General features: G+C 61.7%; 5 protein-coding genes across 7 annotated transcripts; 2 read left to right on the top strand and 3 right to left on the bottom strand.

The window, feature by feature from the left end:
* Positions 1 to 405: 405 nt before the first annotated feature.
* On the bottom strand, positions 406 to 3,551 carry JDV02_008117 (uncharacterized protein). The gene is made up of 2 exons (XM_047989684.1): positions 2,913 to 3,551; positions 406 to 2,624 (listed from the first exon to the last, which is right to left on the bottom strand). Exons 1-2 carry the CDS (start codon positions 3,097 to 3,099, stop codon positions 1,576 to 1,578), a joined length of 1,236 nt encoding a protein of 411 aa, XP_047845689.1. The 5' UTR covers positions 3,100 to 3,551; the 3' UTR covers positions 406 to 1,575.
* A 518-nt stretch (positions 3,552 to 4,069) lies between these two features.
* JDV02_008116 (uncharacterized protein) lies at positions 4,070 to 8,383 on the bottom strand. 3 transcript variants are annotated; one of them, XM_047989681.1, is made up of 5 exons: positions 7,355 to 8,383; positions 6,072 to 7,246; positions 5,882 to 6,000; positions 5,587 to 5,821; positions 4,070 to 5,500 (listed from the first exon to the last, which is right to left on the bottom strand). In XM_047989681.1, the coding sequence occupies exons 1-5, from the start codon at positions 7,565 to 7,567 to the stop codon at positions 4,750 to 4,752; spliced, it is 2,493 nt and encodes an 830-aa protein (XP_047845686.1). In that variant the 5' UTR covers positions 7,568 to 8,383; the 3' UTR covers positions 4,070 to 4,749. The 3 variants fall into 3 exon arrangements, with proteins under 3 accessions (XP_047845686.1, XP_047845688.1, XP_047845687.1); XM_047989683.1 differs by having other exon boundaries at positions 6,072 to 8,383; XM_047989682.1 differs by having other exon boundaries at positions 4,070 to 6,000.
* A 2,833-nt stretch (positions 8,384 to 11,216) lies between these two features.
* On the bottom strand, positions 11,217 to 13,859 carry JDV02_008115 (uncharacterized protein). Its single transcript, XM_047989680.1, has 3 exons — positions 13,308 to 13,859; positions 12,250 to 13,226; positions 11,217 to 12,195 (listed from the first exon to the last, which is right to left on the bottom strand). The coding sequence occupies exons 1-3, from the start codon at positions 13,417 to 13,419 to the stop codon at positions 11,833 to 11,835; spliced, it is 1,452 nt and encodes a 483-aa protein (XP_047845685.1). The 5' UTR covers positions 13,420 to 13,859; the 3' UTR covers positions 11,217 to 11,832.
* On the top strand, positions 13,767 to 15,926 carry IWS1 (Transcription factor iws1). The gene is made up of 3 exons (XM_047989679.1): positions 13,767 to 14,502; positions 14,553 to 15,031; positions 15,091 to 15,926. Exons 1-3 carry the CDS (start codon positions 13,966 to 13,968, stop codon positions 15,344 to 15,346), a joined length of 1,272 nt encoding a protein of 423 aa, XP_047845684.1. The 5' UTR covers positions 13,767 to 13,965; the 3' UTR covers positions 15,347 to 15,926.
* Positions 15,927 to 17,440: 1,514 nt separating this feature from the next.
* Positions 17,441 to 17,743, top strand: JDV02_008113 (uncharacterized protein; the record flags this gene model as incomplete). The annotated part of the gene is made up of 1 exon (XM_047989678.1): positions 17,441 to 17,743. The coding sequence occupies one exon, from the start codon at positions 17,441 to 17,443 to the stop codon at positions 17,741 to 17,743; it is 303 nt and encodes a 100-aa protein (XP_047845683.1).
* Between the last annotated feature and the right edge of the window lie 2,988 nt (positions 17,744 to 20,731).

Genomic DNA, 20,731 nt, shown 5'->3' with positions numbered 1-20,731 from the left:
ACACCCGCGTCTCTCTCTTTACGCACCGCCGCCTCCTCCTTTCTCGCATCCATCGCTCCACGTTTGCAAAGTAACTTCTTTCGCTCTCTCTCTCTCTCGCGCTCTCGCGCTCTCGCTCTTACACACACACACCCTCTATCTCTATCTCTATTTCTATCTCGTCTCTCAGCCGCAGAGGAGGTCTTTGCCCCGCTGGCTAACTTACTGCCCCGCCGCAAACGAAAAGACAACAGGGGTAGGAGAGAGGAAAAGAGCCGAGGCAAAAGACGGGGTATCAATCATCCAGATGGCTCTTTCCGCTGGCTACATCTCGCCCCGCGCGGTCCTTTTTCTCTGTACATACATACGTGTGCCCCTGCGACATGTATATATATATGTGTGTGTGTGTGTATACGTGACGTATGTATGTATATGCGTGTAATGTGTAATATGTATACGTATGTACAGGCGGCCCAGCAAGGGGGGGGGTTCGCGTTGCAGACGTCTCGCCTCAGCCGCGGCGCGGCGCGGGGCGAGCGCGCGCGCGAGAGAGAGAGAGAGAGAGAGAGAGAGAGAGAGAGAGAGACATACATGGATGGGCGTGCGAGCACACACGAGGGAGAACGCTGCCCACACCAACTCGGATCGATGCCGTCGCCCGCCGTGCCGCTTCGCCATACTAATCAATCCATGAACCATGCATGCCCAGTGCCCGTGATCCCACCAGTTCGGCCGTCGTCCTCGTCCAGGTCTGGGGGCCAAAACCTGATCGACTTTAGGGGAAACCTTGCTTTACATAGCACACCCGCGTACGTACTGTACTTCGTACGCAGAGAATATACCTGGATGCTCTTATCTGCGTGTGTTCCTCCCACCCCCCCCCCCCTTTCTCCCCGCGACGCAGGGTCCTCCCCCGTGGTAATAGTAGTAGTAGAAGCTGCTGCTGCTGCTGCTGCCTCGGGTTCGGCGTCCAGGAAGGACAGCCGCATCTCGTGTGCCGTGCTTCATGCCCGTCCAGACTCCCCGGACCTGGACCTGGGTTTGGGGGCCTGCGCGCGGCAGATGCCGACGCGGCGAGCAAAGGCGCTCTCCAACATCGCCGAGGTCGAAAGGAGGGGGGTCCCGCAGGCCCGCCCGCCCACGGTTATCGGTAGTGTCAGGGATCTAGCATCTCCTCCTCCTCGCGGCGCCGTGCACAGCCCATCGCATCGCGCCTTGGCCGATCCGACGAGTGCTACCTTGCCCTGTCACCGTCGGGCTTGGCCGGGCACCGCCACGGGCCCCGAAGTCTGAACTTTGAGCTACCCAAGGTGCGTAGCCGAATCGAGAAGTCGGCTGTTTCACCAACGACGCCATGTACCAATGTGTCGACAACGCCATCACGTCGACCCAACCCCTCGGCGCGACAGCAGACACGGGGGACCGGGAGAGAAAAAAAAAAAGGTTGCTTGCCGGGCCAGAGACTGCAGGGTGAGGTCATGGGAGTTCAACGACACAGATTGGCGTGCCGTGGGGCATAGACCGCCCCGCTCTGCTTTTCTTTGCTCTGCTCTGCTCTGCAGGCGGGGACCGAGCAGCCCAACCGACGCCTCGTCATCAGGCGCTCGTGCTGAAGTAGTAGTTCTCCCACAGGTACTCGTAGTCCTCGAGTATGCCGGCGATGAAGCCCGGCATCCGCCTGGTGACGCCGCCGACGACGCTCTTGGTGACGTTTTGGTAAAAGGCGCCGCGCATGGTCCACCAGCCCATGGCCCAGCCCCTCTTGTTCCACTCGTCGCGCTCCAGCGTGGTGGTGCGCAGGCTGCGGTCACGGAGCTGACGGGCGGCGTACTCGACGGCCAGGCCCACAAGCCACGGCGTCCATGACTTCTTGTTGCGGCTGCGGGCGAGCGCGACGGCGTAGGCGAGGGGCGCGAGGATGTGGAGGACCTCGGCGGCCTGCCCGGCGCCCTGAAGGGTGTTGAGGAGCTTGGCGGCGGGCTTGATGTCGTCGGCGGTGAGGACGCGGCCGAGGAGGTACGAGCTGATGTCGCCGGGCTCGGGGAGCGAGGGGAGGCTCATGCCGGTCCTGGGCATGGTCCATTCGCGCTCGTGCGGCGGCGGCCTATGGCTCTCCGAGCCGCCAGTCACTTCCCTGGCGGCGGCGCTTTCCGGCGCCACCTCGTCCATAAGCTCGCTCTCGCTGCGCGATGAAGCCTGTTCGTCGGAGGCGATGGCGGCGGCGGCGGCGAGGCCGTCGTCGTCGTCGTCGCCGACATCGTCTTCGGGCACGGGTTCACGCTCGGGCAGGCAGGGGGTGACAAGGGGCCGCGAGCGGGTGACGCGGAGCAGGACGAGGCGGCAGACGGCCTTGATGGCCTCGAGGAGAACAACGACGCGCCAGCGGGCCTTGTCGCCGCCGCGGCGCTTGGCCGACATCTCACACAGCAACTCGGTATAGACGACCATCTGGAGAAGCATGGCGACGCGGCGGTAGAGCTTGCTCTTGTGCGCCCAGAAGCGGGTGTAGCGGGCGTGGGCGGAGCGGACGGGAGCGACGGGGAGGCGCGAGACGGCGCGGGAAAGGAGGGTGTCGTGGTAGAGGGACAGAAGCTGGACGCCCGAGTGTATCGACTCGGAGGCGATTTCGGCGTCGCGGAAGCGGCCTGCGGCAAGTTTCTCGGGTTAGCCTTTGCTGTGTGGCGTGCGCGATGGCACGGCGTGGCAGAGCATGGTAGCGCGCACGGCAGGGCACGGCAAGGCGATGGTGATGTGATGCCAGGCAGTTTGGCCGCCCCCGTGTCCTACTGCCGACCGTCCCTCTGCCTCTCTTCCCTCTACCACTCCACAAGGCAGGCAGAGCGGGCAGCGCCAAGAACAAGAGAGTTTCGAGTCGGCCGTCAAAGGCAACAGAAAAAAGGCCTACTAGCAAAACGAAAACAGAGCGTACATACCGGGTATAATGTACGTCAAGCTCCGCAGGGCGCTCTCAATCTGCGACACCTGGCCAGCGTTCTTAGTGATGAAGTCGTCGTACATGGCGAGCCACTGCGGCGGCAGGCTGAGGATTTGGCCTGCCGTCGGGCGCTGCTGCTTCTGCTGCTGCTGCGCTGGAGGCTTCGGCTTCGGCATCCCGGACATGGTGGCGGCAGCGGTGGTGGTGGTGGTGGTGGTGGTGGTGATGCAAGAAGAGTGGAGGTAATCGCAAGAGGGCGGCCGGCTTGCGGCGGACGGGTAACCCGCGGCGACAGCGTGGTGAGCAGGACAAGGAAGGAGAATCTTTGTCCGGTTCGGGGTTTTCAGTGCCGTCGAGCGCGCAGCATCCTTCCGTCGCCTGTCTGTCCTGTTCGCGCACTGGACCGCACCCTCGCAAACGCGCGTCTATGGCTCTCTTTCTGCCTGCGATGGGACGGGACGGGACGGGACGGGAAGGCGGAGAGCCGACACGCGGGCGGATGATGGGAAAAAGAATCGTGGAAGTTGGCCGCTGGCTGTGCGGTCGTCGTAACCGGTGATGGTGATGATGATGGCGATGACGATGCGGGATGGGTAGGATGCCTCGGGAGTGTGGGAAAACGACGGGCGAGAATGAGAGCTCAATCGGCGTAGGTGCAGAGTAGCAGCTGCCCTGCTCAGTGGATGTGGTTGGCGGCGGCTCCCGGGCGGGCCGAGGTTCAATCAAATGCAGGTTGCGCGCCGCCGTGCCTGCCTCCACTGCCTGCATGCGTGCGTGCATGCGGGCGTGCGTGCGTGCGTGCGTGCCAGCGTGAAATTCGCCCCCCAGCGGCAGGGCAGCCTACCCTATAGCCTGTACACCTACACCCCCGCGCATTGCAATATATCACGGCACGATCAATTGGCGCAGAAAAGAGGCGTCTATAATGACCATAGATTAACGAGGACTTCAAAGCTAAGGAATGGGAAAATAAGAGATGGCGAGGTATGCGCTATAGCGGGTTAAAACCCCTTTATAGGTTCTGTAATGATCAGCACGTGCTGTCTTCGAGACCACGCAGCGCCGGTGAATAACAAGAACGCGAGCCAGCTCGCATATACACTTGACAGGCTTCTCCCATGTACATTACTACGTCTACTACAGTGATGAACGTGTCGTGCCGCCCACGTCAAAGTGTACTTTTGTGCTTCGTAGATGGAAACAAAATGTCAGGTCAAACGACACGAGCAGGGAACCAACAACCTCCGCAGGGGCAGCGGTAGTAGATTTTCCAATCGTTGGCGGTCTCGCGACTAAACTACCGCTATTTCGGCGTCGTCGTCTGTCCCCCTTTGTCGTCGCCGTAAAAAGACGAATACCAAGGCGCGAAACGGATCCCTCTATCATTGCCCAACTCCCCTGGAGGCTCCAAGGCCTGCCATTCATACCCTGGCTGTCCGCCGCATGGGACAAAAAAAAAGAGGAAACGCCTTGCCAGCTGTCATAGTCCGAAGTGGTCATCCTCGGGGACTGAGCTGGCCATGATGCCATCGTCAATCATCCTTCTCCCCGTTTCGCGCACTGGCCCCCCAGCTTCAACACCCTCTCTCCCAGCCCATTGTTACACGGAAGCCGTGTCATACATGACATCTCTGAGAGACTTCCACCAGCTACCTTTGCTCTTGCTACTGCTAGGGAACCAACCGCCGTAGCTAGCACGCAGACAGGCAGCAACATTCTTGAGCGGGAACCGCCCGTGGCCCGTATGGACCCCTTGTACAGTCAACACGGCATCGAGGCGAGGGCTCCGCCTACCTTGTGCCGGCAGTGTGTCATCGCCGTCGTTGTCATCGTCGCTACAGCACCGCAAAGCCTGCCTCTTCAATGTCCTTCCCCGTGGGCAGCACGGGCCGCCCTTGCATGGGAAATGGCCAGAAGAGCGGGTTGGCCATGGTCTCGGCGCTGCGCTCCACGCCGTTGCCGCCTTCTTGGGCTCCGAGCACCACCTTGCCAGTGCCCCAGTCGCAGATAAAATCCTCGCGCCCGACGTTGGGCGCGAAAAAGTTGAGGCTGCTCGTATACGGCCGCACCAGCCGGTCGTATTCCTCCTGGGTTAGATTGACGCCGCTCGAGCTGATCTCGACGTCAATGTTCCACTTCTTGGCTAGGTACCGCAATATGTTGAGAGCCTGCTCCGCAAAGTGGTGGCACGGCGCCATCTCCGTGAGGTCCGCGATGCCCTGCTTGAGCGCCTCGCTCACGTGCGGGTCGACCTTGGCCGCCACCTTCATCGACTCGTCCAGGCTTCGGGTACTGGCGCTGCCGCCGCCGCCGCCGCCACTGCGGGAGTCGGGTCCTGGCTTGCCGCCGCCCTCCTGCGCCGCCGCCGCCCCGATGGCCAAGTGCATGATGGACGAGGTCAACACAAAGTACGGCACAAACGACGGCGTCCGTTGCAGCGTGTATAGCTGCGAGTACGACGTAAGCAGGCTCTGGATCGCATCCGCCGCCTGCGAGCACACGTCTCGCGGCAGCACCTTGGACCCGATGATCCGCAGCTTGATGAGCGGCCGGAACAGCAGAAGAATGGCAAAGTGGTAGTACATGCTGTGTCGCAACCCCCGTCAGTATCCGAGAGAGGCAGCAGGCAGGCAGGCAGGCCTCTCAGAGCCCTGGGAGGAAACAGGACTCACTGCGCAAACAGCACGGCCGGCGTAAAGTTGGCGCCGAGCCGCAGCACCTTTGGTATCCGACCGTACCAGTTTAGGTATTGGGTGTAGATGCTCAAGAGGTCCCGGGCCGTCAGCGGCTTGCCGGGTGAGTGTAGAATGTACAGTGACTCGTGCACCAGCTCGCTGAGCTCGCAGAAGCACTTGTAAACGGACCGCACGTTGGAAGGCTGCTCGTACGACCGCTGCAGCGGCGCTCCTGGGAATGGTGTGAGTGAGCCGTCCCGACCAAGTCGCCCCTGTGTCGTGTGCGACTTACCGTCGTCGGTGTACGGCACCCACTTGGAGGCTTCAATGCCCGTGATGATGGCAGGCTTAGGCGGGAGGTGCGGGAAGGACGAGCACTGCGGTAGGGAGCCCGTCGCCAGTGACCATGCGCTATGAGAGCGAGCCCGTCAGCAGGTATTTCCCTCCCCCGCCGGAACAACTCATCGCGGGCTGCTACTCACTGGTCGAGGGCGAAGGCGCCCCAAAAGGTCGCCGACTGCACGGCCAGCTCATCCTCATCCCCTTGGTCGTGGATGCGGTGCAGGCCCATCTCGATGGCGAGCCGGATGCTTTGGCCGGCGTAGAACCAGCTCTCCGAATCACGCCCACAGCTCGCCTCGCGGATCGACATGATGCCCAGGGCCTGGATCGTCGTTAGGGAGTGGTGATCCGTCTCCTGGTAGAATAGCCGCTGCGATTCCTTGAAAAAGTGGTCGCCCGAGGAGTAGGGGTCGTTGGGATTTGCTAGCGTCATGGGCTGCCTCGAAAAGCGGCAGCCAAGGGCGAGCAGGGCGTTGACGAGTATGGGCGAGCAGTACCGATGGCGGGCCTCGCGGAAGTCGTGCAGGAAATGCTCCTTGCTCAGCGAGGCAAACGTAGGGTACTCCCAGCAAAAATAGAGCGCCAGCAGGTGGTGGACGAGGTTGATGTCGTCTGTGATGGAGGTCCACGTCTCGGCGGAGCGCTTGGTGTCGCCGGAGCGGTCCGCGTCGCCGGCGAGGGGCGAAAGGATCTGCTCGAGCCCGTGGGACCGGGGCATCGAGTCTGAGTCGTGGTCCGTGTCCATGCTCTCGGCCAAGGAGCCGACCCGGGACTGGGGCGGGCGTCGGGCGTCGGGCGCCCAGCTCATGGCGTCCGGGTGGGAGCCGCTCCTCGAGGAGCCGCCCATGCCATGCGGAGACAAGGGCCAGGAGCCGCCCGCCGACTCGTTCCTCGCGCTGGGCAGCTGCACCCCGATGGGGCTCTGAGGGTCCATGCCGATACGCAGAGGAGGGAGCGTCGGCCCGGGCATCGAAGACCCGGCAAAGTGCGGCGCGGAGCTGGGGCCGGCACCGATCATGTCGTGGTTACCCAGGCGGTTCAAGACGGGCAACGTGCCGCCGCCCGAGGGCATGATGCCACCGAGCCAGTCTGATATCTGGTCTACGGACTGCCCGCCGCGCAGTCTCTTCAAGACATCCTCCACCAGGTCTGAGCGCATGAGGGCGGAGAAGACGCTGTCGCTAGAGCGCTGGCGGTGGCGCAGCGACTCGATTTCGTTGCGGAGGTTCTCCTTGGACTGGCGCACGGGTATCTCGTAGACGCACTCGACGTCCTTTTGCACCTTGCAGCGGCCGCAGGGCTTCTGCCCGTCGCACTGCGAGGCGGGAGTCGACCTAGGTTAGCGAGAGCTTGAGGTAGGCGTGCGCGCGCGCCGCGCCAAGAAGACGAAGGCAAAGAGCGCGCGGGAAGACGCGGGACTCACCTTGGCGCGCTTCTTGCGACACTCGGTACAGGCATTGGGGGTGACGACGCCGAGGCCGCGCCTGCGCTTCGAGTTTTGGGCGCTCGACGTGGAGCCGGGTGTCTTGCCGGCGGCGGCACTCTGTGAAGTTGAGGCTGTGGTTTGGGGTGTGTTGCCCGTGCTCGGCTGGCTGGGACCAGACGGCGTCTGGCTGCTGCTCTCGCGACTGTCCATGGCGAGAGAGCGAGGGCTCGCGGGTAGGTGGGTAGCAAGTGAAAACGACGCGCCAGCGCGCAACTCGACTCACTGGCCGATCCAGAGTCGTGAAGTGTTGGTCTTGTATCGACGCGACGTGAGCGACATAGTGAGGAGGTAGGGAGCGACGTTGCGACTCGGAAAGCTATCGCCAGGGTTCAGCGATGCGGCGGCGGCGGCGGCGGCGACGTCGGCGGTCGTTGGTCAGGGTGCCGGCGGCAGCGGAGCGAAAGAGCATGGGGAGGAGGAGGAGGCGGCGGCGGCGACGACAATCGAAGCTCGGTACGGAAGTGCCGCCGCTCTTGTTGACCACCCGGCAAGAGGGCGCGTGGGAGGGTTTGCTGACGGGCGTGTCAGGGAGCGCGTGGGACGGAGATGGGTGAGGGATCAAGGGCCGTGAGAGCTTCTCCGCATCGCGTGCCGTCGAGGACAGGACAGGACAGGACAGGACAGGACCTGACCGGACCGGATCGGGAAGCACTGAGCAGGGCAAGAGCCCCGACAGCTCGGCAGCTTGTTGCCGTCGTTGGTCGTTGTGAGGAGGCCGGGCGGTTGCAGCCAGGCGACGTGGTAAGTAGGTGAAGCGCAGGCGGGTGCAGGCAGGTGCAGCTCGGTCAAGGGCGGCGCCGAAGCTGTGGGTGGTGACGGGAAGCTATGCAAGCTTGACGCACGCACATACAGGTCCAAAGGGGAGCAGTAGGATGCAAGCAGTACGTGGGTGGATGGGGGATTGATGGATGGATCAATTGCATATGGCATGGCATGGCATGGATGCATGGATGGATGACATGGGGGTTGGACGGACGGATGGATGCCCGTTGGGGGCGGGCGGGGGGAGGGAATCGACCAGCAGGCGGGCAGGCAGGGCCGGCAGGGCCGGCAGTGGAGGCAAACCTACTACAGGTATCCGTACTAAGGTACTGAGATGGTAGGCTGGCTGGCTGGCGACGGTTCGGTTGGCTGGCGCTGGCAAGGACAGGAGGGGCGCGCCGCTAGCTGGGTCGTTGGAGAATGACGGGCGAGGCGCGCGTGTGCCAGACCCGAGTGGGGTCGGCAGCGAGCCAAGGCGGGCAATATACGTCGAGTGCAGGGATGGGATGGATGGGCAATTTCAAAGGTAGTAGTAGCGAGCAACGGGGATGAATCAAAAAGTGAATTGTGGCGGCCCGCCATGGAAGAAGCTGAAGGGTACGGAAGACGCACTTGAAGGTCCTGTGCAACTCGTGGTGAGGCTGAGATTGGACGACGGGCGCGTCGGCTACTGTACTTACCGGGTGAAGGTTCCAAGACCTCGTCCAGCCATTGGAAGGAGGCCCCTATGTCTGTCTGTCCGACTGTCCCTCTTCTCCTCTCCCCTCTCTTCCCGTCCCTCCCCCCCCCCTCGCCCTCTTTGCTCGCTCCCGTCGTCCAACACCAGCCTGGGCCGCCCGGAATATTCCACGATACCCAGGTACGAAGCTGGCGCTAGGGCACGCCATGACCTCACAGCGCGCGACGGGGCGGCGGGCGCAGGCATGGAGGCAGGCATGGATGCAGGCACGGCGCGGCAGCCCAGAGCCGGACGGGCAGTGGGGGCAGTCGAGCGCTTCCATCAAAACATGTGGTGCCAGAGAGGAGGCCCGGGTGGGCCCAGCGCTGATTGAGTACCACGTACCAACCTCCAGGTACGTACCTCCAGCGACCCTTACCTGGTGACGTCGGCTCCCGCTGTGACGTACCGCGGTCTCCGTGGGCTGTCCCGCCTCACGCCGCCCTCGGCGCCCCAGTGGGCGGACCGTGGAAACCTGTGAGTGATGGGCACCTATGGAAGGTAAGGTACTTACACCTGGGGTGACAGGGCTCTGTAGCACAACTCACCTTCATACACCGTGTCGATACGTTCCTACCGGTATATATGTTGTAGGTTACACACAAAAGTTGCACACTTTTTCAGGTGTTGGAGCAGCCAAGCCTAGACCTCGAGTCATGTCACCCTTTGCTTACTTTTTTCTCCCCTCTTCTCTTTTCTCTTTTCCCCATCTCCATTACATGGTGGAGGGGATGGAGCTCCCGTAAAAACACGCCGAAAGCGGCCCGCGTGGGATGAGTGTACGAACTTCTCCCATGGTGTCTGGTCCTTCCGTACGACCTATGGCTCCTTAGATGGTAATGAGAATCCGCAGCGAGGGCACAGGCGGCGCCCGCCGACTCGGAGACGACCATGTCGTTTGCCCCGTTGCCGCGCGTGCTTGCAATTCCAGAGCACATCTTTCTACTTGTAATTTACTGCAGTACCTGGTTCGGCAAGGGTAGGTAAGGTACCTTGGGTAGTTAGCTGGCTCCCGAATCCAATATACCAGCGCTCTAGCCCACGGCTCGTGTTCTGGGGAACACCAGGGCTGGGACCCGGACTCCCAAGCTGTCAGTCCGTCCGTCCGAGGGGTACTTATAGACGGGACGTATCCAATCTCATTAGACATCTGCCGCCCGTCTTAACGTTGGAGGTCCTTCGACCACTTGGCCACGTACTTCGCAGAAGGTGCGTATTTATGTATGGATCTCGCACCCATCGACTCTTCCCACTATGGCGGCGTTCGCTGGGATGCTCCCACACAGGCAATCAGAGGTGGTCGGGTTGGTCACGACCTGGAAGCGTGTAGGTATGTAACTACTTCGTGGTGGAAGTCCACCCCGTCCCGTCCGCCTCCACCTAGGTATGCATCTACTGTACGGAAAACCTTAGGTAGTATGTTGTAGGTATGACTGTTACTTGAGTGTTCCTTGATACCTCCGCTTAGGTATGGACCGTTGTCGTGCGCAAGCATCTAATAGGTAAAGGTGTGCACGCTCCGCAGCAGCGCCGAGGCTCGCCTGTGATGCTCCAGCTCGGCCCCCGGAGCTCCGGCGGCCCCACCGAGCCGGAGCGGCCATTCATGGATCTTTGGATTGATTTTGATGCAGCTGGACCCTACCCTACCCTACCCTACCTGCCGCATCCCATTCGTGCCAAGGGAACATTTACACAAGCCTGGGCCGTTCAACAGCTGCCAATGCTTGTCCTTTGTCTGGTCCCGGGCGGCCACCACCGAAGTTTCCTCTGTCACACAGCATGTACCAAGGTCAGCCCCCAGTTATCAGAGGGCGGCTTAGGCGGCTTAGTGCGCCCCCATGCTGCCCCCCCTCCTTCGGTTTAGTTTTAGGCCGTCCCGAGTCGCGAACAGGTCGCAAGACGGAAACACAGAGAGCTGCAGCACACTTGCCCGCGTCTCAGCGCACTCCCGGTTTGGCCATCCCCAGCCAGGGCACTCTGGTACATTGCACATACCTGTAGGTACCTATCCGTTCGTTACTAGGTACCTTAACTTAGGACATTACGGCGTGAGTAAGTACCTCACGGCGCCCAGTAACTTTTACTTTCTACAGGCAGTCTACCTTGGGACCCGGCCGGAGAGAAAACTCCTTGCCTCCCCAGCCAGAGCCTCCACTGCCACGGCCACGCCCAGGCTCTGTGCCCATGGCATGCCTGTTGTTGCCCGTGGCAGTGGGTGCCTCCACTTAGTACGTACTAATAAAAGCAGTTAGTACTTAACTGGTACCGCAGTGGAGGTACAAATTTGATGCAGCGCGCTGCGCAAGCGCTGCTGCTTCTGCTCGTGCTGGTGCTGCTGCACCTCTAGATCGCTTCTGCTCCGGTCTCAGATCGCGATCGAACCAAGACTCCATCGCCAACGGCAGAGTGCCATCCAGACTTGACTCCCCCATCCCCCCTTCCGTGCGCCGTGGAACACGCCCGATGCCAATGGATCAACTGCCCAGACCACCTAAGTATCCGCACCGGCGCCACCTGCATTTCCGTGGACGTACATGTAGGTAGTACGCATCTCAATGGCGACCGACACCCTCCACGGCCGGTAGCCCCTACGTGGCAAACCCCACTTCACGATGACCTCACGCAACGGTGCAATGCTTCTTCGCCTGTGAAGATAACGACATCCAGTCTTGGCGCGGCACGCCCACGCTGGATATTGCAGCCAGAAGCGACACTTTTATTCCAGCTTGGCGCATCGTCGGCCGCAAAGATTGCGCCCGTCGTCCGTGCTGCCCTATCGAGTACCCCGTGCGGCCTCGTGCAAATTCCTAGTGCCCAGTGTGTGCGCCGTCCGTCCCTCTCCCGCTCCACCATGCATCGTGCAATCAAGCTTCTTGTATACGTAGGGAATGGGCAGTCTGACACAGCTGCCGCTGCTGACCAGTGCCTCCTCCGCTTAATATGCGGACCTGCTTGGCGTCCGCCCGTACTTGACGGGGCTCAGCTGCCGCTCTCCGCGCTCCCCCTTGCTCGGGCTCCGCCGTGCCGATGGCGTCTGGTATGTCAACGCCGGCTTCAGGTTCAGAGGCGAGTTGTCCGTGTCGGTGCCTTCGTCCAGCATCGCCCGTCTCCGCATCTTGGGTGTCTGCACCGGCACCAGCATGTATCCGGGTGTGATGCCCGGCGACCTCGACCCGTCGAGAGCCGCCTCGTGGCCTTGCGGTGGAGGCCGCGGCTCCGCGTGCGCCCTGTTGCTTGACCGGCCTAGCGCACCGACGTTGACTGTCGTACATATCAGGAGGAATCCCAGCACAATGCCCTGGAACCCGTCAGCAACAGCAGCCCCATTAAGAGCCGTCTCTCGTGTACTCACCCAGGCCTTGAGATTCATGGCGTCCGTGAACTCGTTGATAATCTCCGCCACCTGCTTGACCGTCACCTTGACCCTGATGATGGACTCTGGATCCTGGTACATGCACTCGTGCCACTCGGCGCAGAGAGCCAACAGGCCCGGCCGGTCGCCCTTGATGCACTCGTTGATCTGGTACTGTGTCCGACACTCCGCAACGCCCCTTTCAAACTCGAGCCTCGCAGAGGCGTTGGCCCTCTGGATGTCGTTCCGCACCGTGCTAAAGACGGACCAGCCGACATACACCAGCGTCGAGATAAGAAATAGGTTCGCCCCGAACTGCATCCATCGCTGCATGTGCTCCGGTGTGTTGGGATACTTGTTGAGGGCATAGAAAAGCGATTCGACCGTGCCCCTCTGCTGCTCTCGGTCCCGGTCCCGCAGCTGAGACTTTTTGGAGCCTCGTGCCGCCACGCTCGTGTCCGAGTCCGAGTCCCACGCGTCGCTGTCCTGCCCGAGGTTGCGGCCTGTGCTGCCGACATCGCGATCGTAGTTGTGGCGCTTGCGCTTCCTCAGGCCAACCGAGCGCTCTCGCTGTGGCCGGATCTCCCCCTTACCGGCGGCATGCTTCTTCAGCGACGTCCCAGCCCGGCCGTACCGGATGGCTTTGTCGACTTTGAGTGGCGCGACCGTACCGCCCATGACCACGTCGGTACGATGGTCGACCTCGGGCGTGTCGTTGGGGTAGTCGGACGCCTCTGTCAGCGCCGGGCTGTCTTCGGCGCCGGACGCTTCCGAGAACACCATTTCGTCGATCGGCCTCCTGGGAGTTGTGAAAGCCGGGTTTCGAAAGGGCGGTGCAATATTCTTGGAGGAAACTTGGGGCGTGAAGCTCGAGGTCTGAGGCGGCGGCGGCGCCTGTTGCGACTGGGCTTTGGAGGGCGTCGATAGATTTGCAAACGGATTGTTCGGTCGGGACGACTTGAATGGGGAGCCAAACACTGCGACTGAGGCGTTAGTTGGTCGTCACCAGCAGGGCACGAGCAGTCCGGCCTGCGAATTTCATGAAATGGCATGCATACTTGTATTTCGTGAGGCATTGTGCGCCGCCTGCGCAAAGGGACTGGTGGGGTCGAACGGGCCACGATCTTGATATTCCCAGTCCATGGGACCTTCAAAGGTCCTGGACTCCATGGCGGCGAACACTCGATGTGTTGACTAGCCTTGAATGCTGCTGCTGCTGCGAGGGATTGATGCTGAAGCGGTTGCGAGGCGACGCGGCGAAGGTCTGTGGCGAGGGAGCGTCGGCTAGGGAGCGTGAGGATGAAGCGAGAGTTGGCACATTGTTTCAATGAGTAAAGTAGGCGCCGCGGGAGGAGCCACTGAAATGATGAATGGCCAGTGGCAACCAAACGTCCCAAGTAAACAAATCCGTCGCGCCGTGGGGCCTCAGGCACCTCACAGGCAAGACGGCTTATGTCAGCAAACTCGACCATGCCTGTTCCGCTGCATGCTTCGTGCGCTCTGCCAAATCGCTTCTACATCAAACCTGGAGAACTGCCAACTCCCATCAACGCAACGACCTTTTGGGGTATCGCTCAACACTCGCAGCATCTCGACCAATCTCCTCCAGTATCGGTTGCCGAACGTAAAAAATATACCCTCGCGGGATCTCCGCGTTGCTCAGTCGTCCACCTTGAACCTTGGCAAACGTTGCGGGAAAGAAATTCAGCCGCCGCCATGTCCGAGGCCGAATCGCCTGCTGGCTCGCCAGCAAACGAGCCTGTCGATGACGGTAGGGAGAAGGAATTTGAGGACGAGGTTGCCGCTGCAGACTCGGACCGCGACTCGGATCTCCTGTCCGAGGTGGACGAGGACCAGTTTGAAGACTACGACCCTGAGACCGCCAACATCGAAGACCGACCGGTGGACATCGACGAGGATGCGGCGCGCACCCTGAAGGCGAGCAAGCGGAAGAGAGCGGAGGGCGAGACGGTGAGGAAACCCCGAGAAGGGCGACGGGAAAAGAGACGAGACCGGGACGACGATATCCCCATGGACAATGAAGCAGAGGCGGACGGAGAAGTACCGCAGCGGCGATCGAGACGAACCGGAGAAGGTGAGAGGCGACGTCCGAAGAAGGATAAGAGCCCTGACGAGGGTCCCAACGAGGAGGACCTCAGCCCGGAGCAGAGGAGGGCGCTTGCTATTGAGCGAGCCCTGGATGCCGCCATCAAGAAGCCGGCAGCCTCCAAGAGGAAGCGCAAGGACGAGATTGTACGTTTGCTTGTGGAGAAGACAAGCAGCAGTGACTTACCGGCGAGCAGGACCTCGAGGATGAAATCGACGAAACACTGGCGGAGCTGAAGACGCGGATGGACAGGGCCTGCGTCGACGACAACGCGGCTCGCGGGGCAGGCCAACCCGCGCTGCACAAGCTGAAGCTGCTGCCCGAAGTCGTCGGGCTCCTGAACCGCAACAACGTTCAGCACGCAGTGTTGGATCCCGACACCAACTTCTTGCAGCATGTCAAGTTCTTCCTGGAGCCGCTCAACGACGGCTCCCTGCCGGCATACAACATCCAGCGCGACATTTTCTCGGCGCTCACCAAGCTTAGTATCGAGAAGGAGGCGCTCATGAGCAGCGGCATCGGCAAGGTGGTGCTTTTCTACACACGGAGCAAGAAGCCGGAGCCCAGTATCAAGCGCATGGCAGAGCGCTTGCTGGGCGAGTGGAGCCGGCCGATCCTGAAGCGGACGGACGACTACAAGAAGAGGCACATTGAGACGCGCGAGTTTGACTATCAGTACGTTTTTGCTGATCTGTCCCGTTCACAAAGGAGAGACGCTGACCCGAGAATTGCAGTGCTGCCAAGGTGGCCCAGCGTCAAAAGGCCGGCTCGCAGTTTAGTCTCACGCAACGCCCGGCGCAGACAGCGCGGGATGCGTTTCTGGCGCCGGCGCGCGCCGACAACCAAGCGCGGATGGGCCATCTGCCGCAGAGCTACACCATCGCGCCCAAGAGCACGTTTGACGGGACACGGGGCCAGGACCACCGGCCGCTGGGAGCCAGCGGCATGGAGGCGTTTAGGCGCATGACGCAGAAGAAGAAGCGGGCCTAGCTGAGGCGGGCGATGAAGATCGTAACAATGGGGGTGGTCTACCGTGGAGTGCTTTGGCGTTTGGGGAGGATCAGCTACGGTGACGGGTCAGTACATATTCGCACATGTATGTTAGCAATGCCGGGGCTTTGTGCGACCTGATTCGAGAGGACCGTCGGCTGCCTGCACGAGCGGGCCGAGGCGAGGGGACGGACGCGAGTGACGAGTGAAACGAAGCGTCTCCGAGGCATCGTGCTCACGGCGTCCCGTGGTCGGCGGCGAAGGCCATGTGACGAGACCAGACGTCCACATGCCTCGGAATGGGGACTGCCGCTACCAAGTCAGGACATGAGGTGAGGTGAAGGATCTGCGTGGCTGGTGGCACGACTGAGCCCTTGACTGGAGTCGGGCGTTTGTACACTGGCCATGGATGCCCTAGTAAGGCTAGAAAACTAAAGTGGCTCACAACTAAGCAGTCAACAAAAGCGATGACGGGTCTGTGAATGGCTGCGATACTCTGGGTAACAAAGATGGGATTCATGCGAGTCTGGGGATACTGGCATGGGGGACTGATGGGAGTTAATGGCACTGACGTCAGCGGCCGGTCCGAGGGTCCCTGCGGCGGCCGACCTGGGAGGTAGGCATGGTAGCGTGTAGCAGGTAAGGTTAGTAGTACGAAGTACCTTGCCACAGGCGGCTTCTTCAGCATGGATGTGCCCCCCAACCCCCCTTCCGGGGTATTCCTCCTGGCACCCCCACTGCCAGTGCCTGGGCTCCCTGGGCTAGCATGGAGTTTCTCACTGCACGGAGCGCCCCCGATGAATAGCAGACCTCTGGTCTAGTAATTGCCGATCCGCCATCCATGATCCGCGAGGTTTCCCGCCCGGCCGGAGGTGCATCCATGTTCGAGAAGGCGATGCCGGACATCCGTCGTCGTTAGGTCGCTGAGCAAAACGATGGTGTTGCCGTGAACGTTGGACCGGAGCTGCTCGGCAAGCCCGTGCGGGCTGGGCAGGTCTGTCTGCCTGCCCGCCTGCCCGCCCGTGAGTACCCCAATATACGTGCGTACGTCCGGGCAGGTACACACGATCGTGCCAGCCGCACCCGCGTCGTGCTGTCGCCTCAATGGGAAGGACCTGCCCTCGGGCGGTCCGGGATAACTGCCTGTCTGGCGGTCTGCTGGAGCGGAGGGCCGAAGCAGAGGCAGAATGGAAGCAGAGGCAGAGGTAGGGGCGGCCCATCGCTTGCCCGGCAAGGCCGCCTCGTTAGTAGAATCAAAGGCTTCCGTGGTTTGGGTGAGCGAGCGATTGACTTTTTCTTTGCTTTGTGCCTGCCGAGATGCTATGCATTACGCTGTGATGCGCCGCGATGCAGCCCCAACAAACGCCTGGCGCCACGAACGCGCTCTCGCGTCTGGTGGTGGCGGGCTTGGCGTATTCAACAGATTGCGCCGGCAGAAGCGCTGCGCTCCCACGTCAACAATCGGTACCATTGAAGCACTACGAAGTACATGCTACATGCAACAAACAATTGATGAATGTGACACAACAACGAACACCAGGCCAATAACAATAACAAGACGCTGAAGCGGTGACGGGCAGCGGCGGCGGCAGCAGCAGCAGCAGCAGCAACGCTGACTTGGAAGCATCCGCGAACAGCCATCGAAGCGCAGGATAGCTCACAGTCAGTCGCCCCCTCCCTAAGGTACGAACAAAGCTACCACTACGGCGGGCGGGCTGAGACGGGACCGTCCGCGAACGGGTCCCGCGTCCAAGAGAGGGGCCACCAACGGACACCACCACCCACGCCAACCGGCCAGCCAGCGTTGTATCCATCCGTCTTCCTCCCATTCCATTCCATCCATTGTCCGCCTCACCTGCCTGCGCATCTCGCCCCCCACTCTCCCTGTCTCTGCGCCGTCGCCGATTTCACCGTGAGACGACGGATGCGCAGCGCGACCCGACTTCCGCGAGGACCGACCATCTGCTTTGGCGCCTCACGATTCCGATCCCTGACCGCGACTGCGGGCCCCGGACGCCAATCGCGACCCTCCTGACGACGACGCCGACGACGACGGCGAGTCGGTCCCTGCTAACCCCCTTCGGCGAGCCATTCATGCTTGCGGCGACGACACAGCAGGGCGGGCGCGCCGCGATACCCGGCGACACTGGCACGGCGACGGCAGACGACGAAACGGCCATGAACGGCAGCGCCCCGGCGGCCGACGAGGCGCAAGAGACGGCGGCGCAGCAACTGCCGCCGCCCGCCATCGCCGTCACAGGCTCCAACGGCGGCGGCGGCGGCAGCTTCGCGGCCAAGAAGCGCAAAAAGGGCGACCTCAAGCCCATCATTACCAACGACGACGGCGGCGACCAAGATGAAGAAGACGACGACTATGATGAGACTGGGTACGTATGATTTTTCTCCCTGCTCCCGCTCATCGCTGCCTACATATATACATACATACCCGTGTGCCGTTGAGCTTTGCTGCTGCATCCATTCCCCCTGTTGGTTCGCGCGCGTTTTATATACAGAGTCCGTTGCGGGCGGCGGTGGTAAGCGGCGCCAGCAGCGCATGAGCTTGCCTGCTTTTTTAGTGCTTTCTACAGCCGCTGGCGTCGGTTCCTGGAATCTACCTAGCAAGCGCCGTCGCCTACCACCACCACTGCCGCCCACGGATGCTGTCGTTTGCGGCGATCAAGGACCACCGCCTCATCATTCATGGGTCTCGCTTCTTCTTCTTCCTCTTCTTCTTCTTCTTTTGATTGCATGTCCGGCCACCAAGTGCGCCTTGGCGAACCCCCCCACCTGTCTTTGCGACAAGGTCGTCGCTTGGCGCCCCTCCTCCCGCCGTCTTCCATCTACAAGGCATGACGAAAGGCAGGCGTGGCATGGATGGAAGCCCACAGCTGGCCCAGGGACGACCAGGCCGATGCGCACCGGGCCGTTCAAGCGACGGGCCAGGCAGGTGGCCATCATTATCATCACCAGCCCCCTCCCTTTCCCACTTGGGCTGGGGCTAGGCTGGGCTGGGCCGGGGGCACATGCACCGCATGATGATGCCGCTGGAGCCGCGCATCACCTCGCGGCACATGACGCCGTAGGCCAATGGCCAGCGGCCGGCGGCCATGGCTTTTATTATTATTATTATTCCATTTCCCCCCTATCCTCCATCGTGGCTGGGCGGTGCACGTGTAAGCGCGCTGGCTTGTGAGGTGCTCGCAGTCGCCGTCTTACGTCCTGCTGAGGTGGTGTCTGGTCTGTTCCCACGCCCGGCCTGTTGCGCTGCGCTGCAATGCGATGCGATGCGCTGGCACATGGGCCGGCGATGACGACAAAGGATAGGCAAGGTGCCCGCCACCGCCGCCATGTCGTGTGGCGCGGAACCCACCTATGCAGACGACGTAACGTGGGCGCGAGATGGCGACGCGCGCGCGTGCGCAAGGCAGGCAGGCACCGTGAGAGGGCGTCGATGCGGCATCGAAAGATACTTGAGGCGATCTCCCTTTGTCGTCGTTGTCGATGCTCATTTCAGGTGCTTGCCTGCCTGCCTGTCGCAGGCTGCTTCCAGTGGCCGCGCATCCGTTCAGCGTTTGGGTGTGTGCTTTTTCTCTTCGGGCCATCCATTTCATGGAGCTGCGCCCTGGCATGCAGTGCAGTGCAGTGCAGTGCAGTGCAGCGCAGCGCAGCGCAGTGCCGTGCCGGGCAGTGCGGCAGCCACCCGTCGTCTGTCTGTCTGCCCGTCGGGTCCGTGCGGCGTTCTTTTCTTAGCGGCAATGGATCCATCAATCCGTGGACCAGATCCCCCCGCCATCTGGATCAAGTGCTGGATGCGGGTGGCTATGCCCGTTGACTGCCCTACTGAGTTCGGGGGGGTTTGATGATGGATGCAACAAGCGCCTCCCATCGTTCCCGTTCCCGTCTACGGCGCGCGTTTACCCCCCTCATCGTCGTCGTCGTGCCGCGTTTGATGTCGCGGCCTGATGACGATTCCCTCCTTTTTTTCACGGCTCCTCCAGCGCCAGCGCCAGCTCCTGCTCCTGCCCGGTGATATTAGGTACCTTACTTACTTGCGCCCGACCCATGATGGACTCATGGATGTCGGTGCTCCGTGCCAGTGCGCTCCACCCCCCCCGCCGTCTCCCACCGTTCGTCAGTTGCCCTTTCAGTGGAGTCAGCTGCAATCACTGCCTCACCACCACCAAAGTTAGTAGTGGAGTTGGGGGGCTCGGGTCGGGTAGCGGCCCAGGCTGGCCTGCCAGCCCACTGCTGCCGCTGCCGCCGCCGCCTTCATCAAGTCAATCATTCATCGCTCGATGGAAGCGGTGCATCAGCTTGCCTTGCCTTCCAAGGTTGCTCTCCCCACCCCGCCACTGCCCTGCCATCCTGCTCTGCCTGCCTGCCTGCCTGCCCGCACCCACTGTCCGTCTGTTTGGCGGTGGCCCCTCCCCGGGTCCGGCAAAGGTAATACATACCTTACCGTCGTCGTCTTTCATCCTCACTCACACCTTGGCTGCTGTTGCTACTGCTGCTGCTGGCGCCTCTCCGCCTGGGGTTACCCGACTGATCTTGGCTCGCCACGCTTCTCGTCCATCCCGTCTCGTCGTCTCCACTGTGCCCGTGCTGTCTGTCGCTGCTTGCTGCTCCTGCTCCTGTTGCAACTGCAGCACACCAGCTACTTCGCGCTACTCCTACTTCTCCTTCTCATCATCACTCTCTGCTCTCCCACTTGCCTCTTTCGCCCGTCTTTCCGTTGCTGCGACTGCCGCCGCCTCCGCCGCCGCCCACCACGCCTCTGACGGCGACGTCTCTCGCCTACCGTCCCTCCTCCTCTGGCGACCGCTGGCTCTCGCAAGTGCCTCACCCATCAAGCTTCAAGCGCAAGCTCGACGCCCCGCGACCGACCCGTTGATCTCGCGTTTCGTTGACGTCGCCTCGAGCTATTCGTCCTCTTCAGTGTCTTTTCGCGCGCGCACACAATAGACAAACCGAGAAAAGAGAGAGATATAGAGAGAGAGAGAGAGAGCGAGCGAGCGAAATCGGTCCGCTCCGTCGCCCTGCCGGCAAAGCAAAGTCGCTCTCACAACGGAACGGCGGCGCGAGCCATGTTAGGACGGGTGCAGTCGCATAATCACTCACCACCACCATGAGCTTTCTCAAGTCCAGGTTGCACCCCCCGCCATTTCTCCCCGCGTTTCTCTCTGTCTCGTTTTTTTCTTCTTCCCTGATTGCCTGCTTGCTTGCTTCATGATCGTCGCTGTCTCCGGGTTCGCTACGCTGGCGGCTCTGATTCGGCCCCTCGCTCGCCTGGCTGGCTGGCCTCTGGCTCTGGATGGATGCATGGATGGGTGCATGGCTGGGCTGGCTGGCTCGGCGCGCGCCTGGTGCCCTGCATCGGGCATCATC

The sequence above is a fragment of the Purpureocillium takamizusanense genome, chromosome 8 (genome assembly GCF_022605165.1).
Source record: "Purpureocillium takamizusanense chromosome 8, complete sequence".
In the NCBI taxonomy this organism is placed as follows: domain Eukaryota; kingdom Fungi; phylum Ascomycota; class Sordariomycetes; order Hypocreales; family Ophiocordycipitaceae; genus Purpureocillium; species Purpureocillium takamizusanense.
The sequence above is the reverse complement of the archived record's forward strand: the minus strand, read 5'-3'. Positions and strand labels throughout refer to the sequence as shown.

Coding starts and splice junctions, on each gene's coding strand:
- JDV02_008117 (XM_047989684.1), bottom strand. CDS start 3,099: ATGTCCGGGATGCCGAAGCCGAAGCCTCCAGCGCAGCAGCAGCAGAAG. Junction 2,625..2,912: donor CTTGACGTACATTATACCCG/GTATGTACGCTC, acceptor AACTTGCCGCAG/GCCGCTTCCGCGACGCCGAA.
- JDV02_008116 (XM_047989681.1), bottom strand. CDS start 7,567: ATGGACAGTCGCGAGAGCAGCAGCCAGACGCCGTCTGGTCCCAGCCAG. Junction 7,247..7,354: donor GTCGCAAGAAGCGCGCCAAG/GTGAGTCCCGCG, acceptor CCCGCCTCGCAG/TGCGACGGGCAGAAGCCCTG. Junction 5,822..5,881: donor GGTGCCGTACACCGACGACG/GTAAGTCGCACA, acceptor CACCATTCCCAG/GAGCGCCGCTGCAGCGGTCG.
- JDV02_008115 (XM_047989680.1), bottom strand. CDS start 13,419: ATGGAGTCCAGGACCTTTGAAGGTCCCATGGACTGGGAATATCAAGAT. Junction 13,227..13,307: donor CAATGCCTCACGAAATACAA/GTATGCATGCCA, acceptor CCTCAGTCGCAG/TGTTTGGCTCCCCATTCAAG. Junction 12,196..12,249: donor CCATGAATCTCAAGGCCTGG/GTGAGTACACGA, acceptor GACGGGTTCCAG/GGCATTGTGCTGGGATTCCT.
- IWS1 (XM_047989679.1), top strand. CDS start 13,966: ATGTCCGAGGCCGAATCGCCTGCTGGCTCGCCAGCAAACGAGCCTGTC. Junction 14,503..14,552: donor GGAAGCGCAAGGACGAGATT/GTACGTTTGCTT, acceptor ACCGGCGAGCAG/GACCTCGAGGATGAAATCGA. Junction 15,032..15,090: donor ACGCGCGAGTTTGACTATCA/GTACGTTTTTGC, acceptor CGAGAATTGCAG/TGCTGCCAAGGTGGCCCAGC.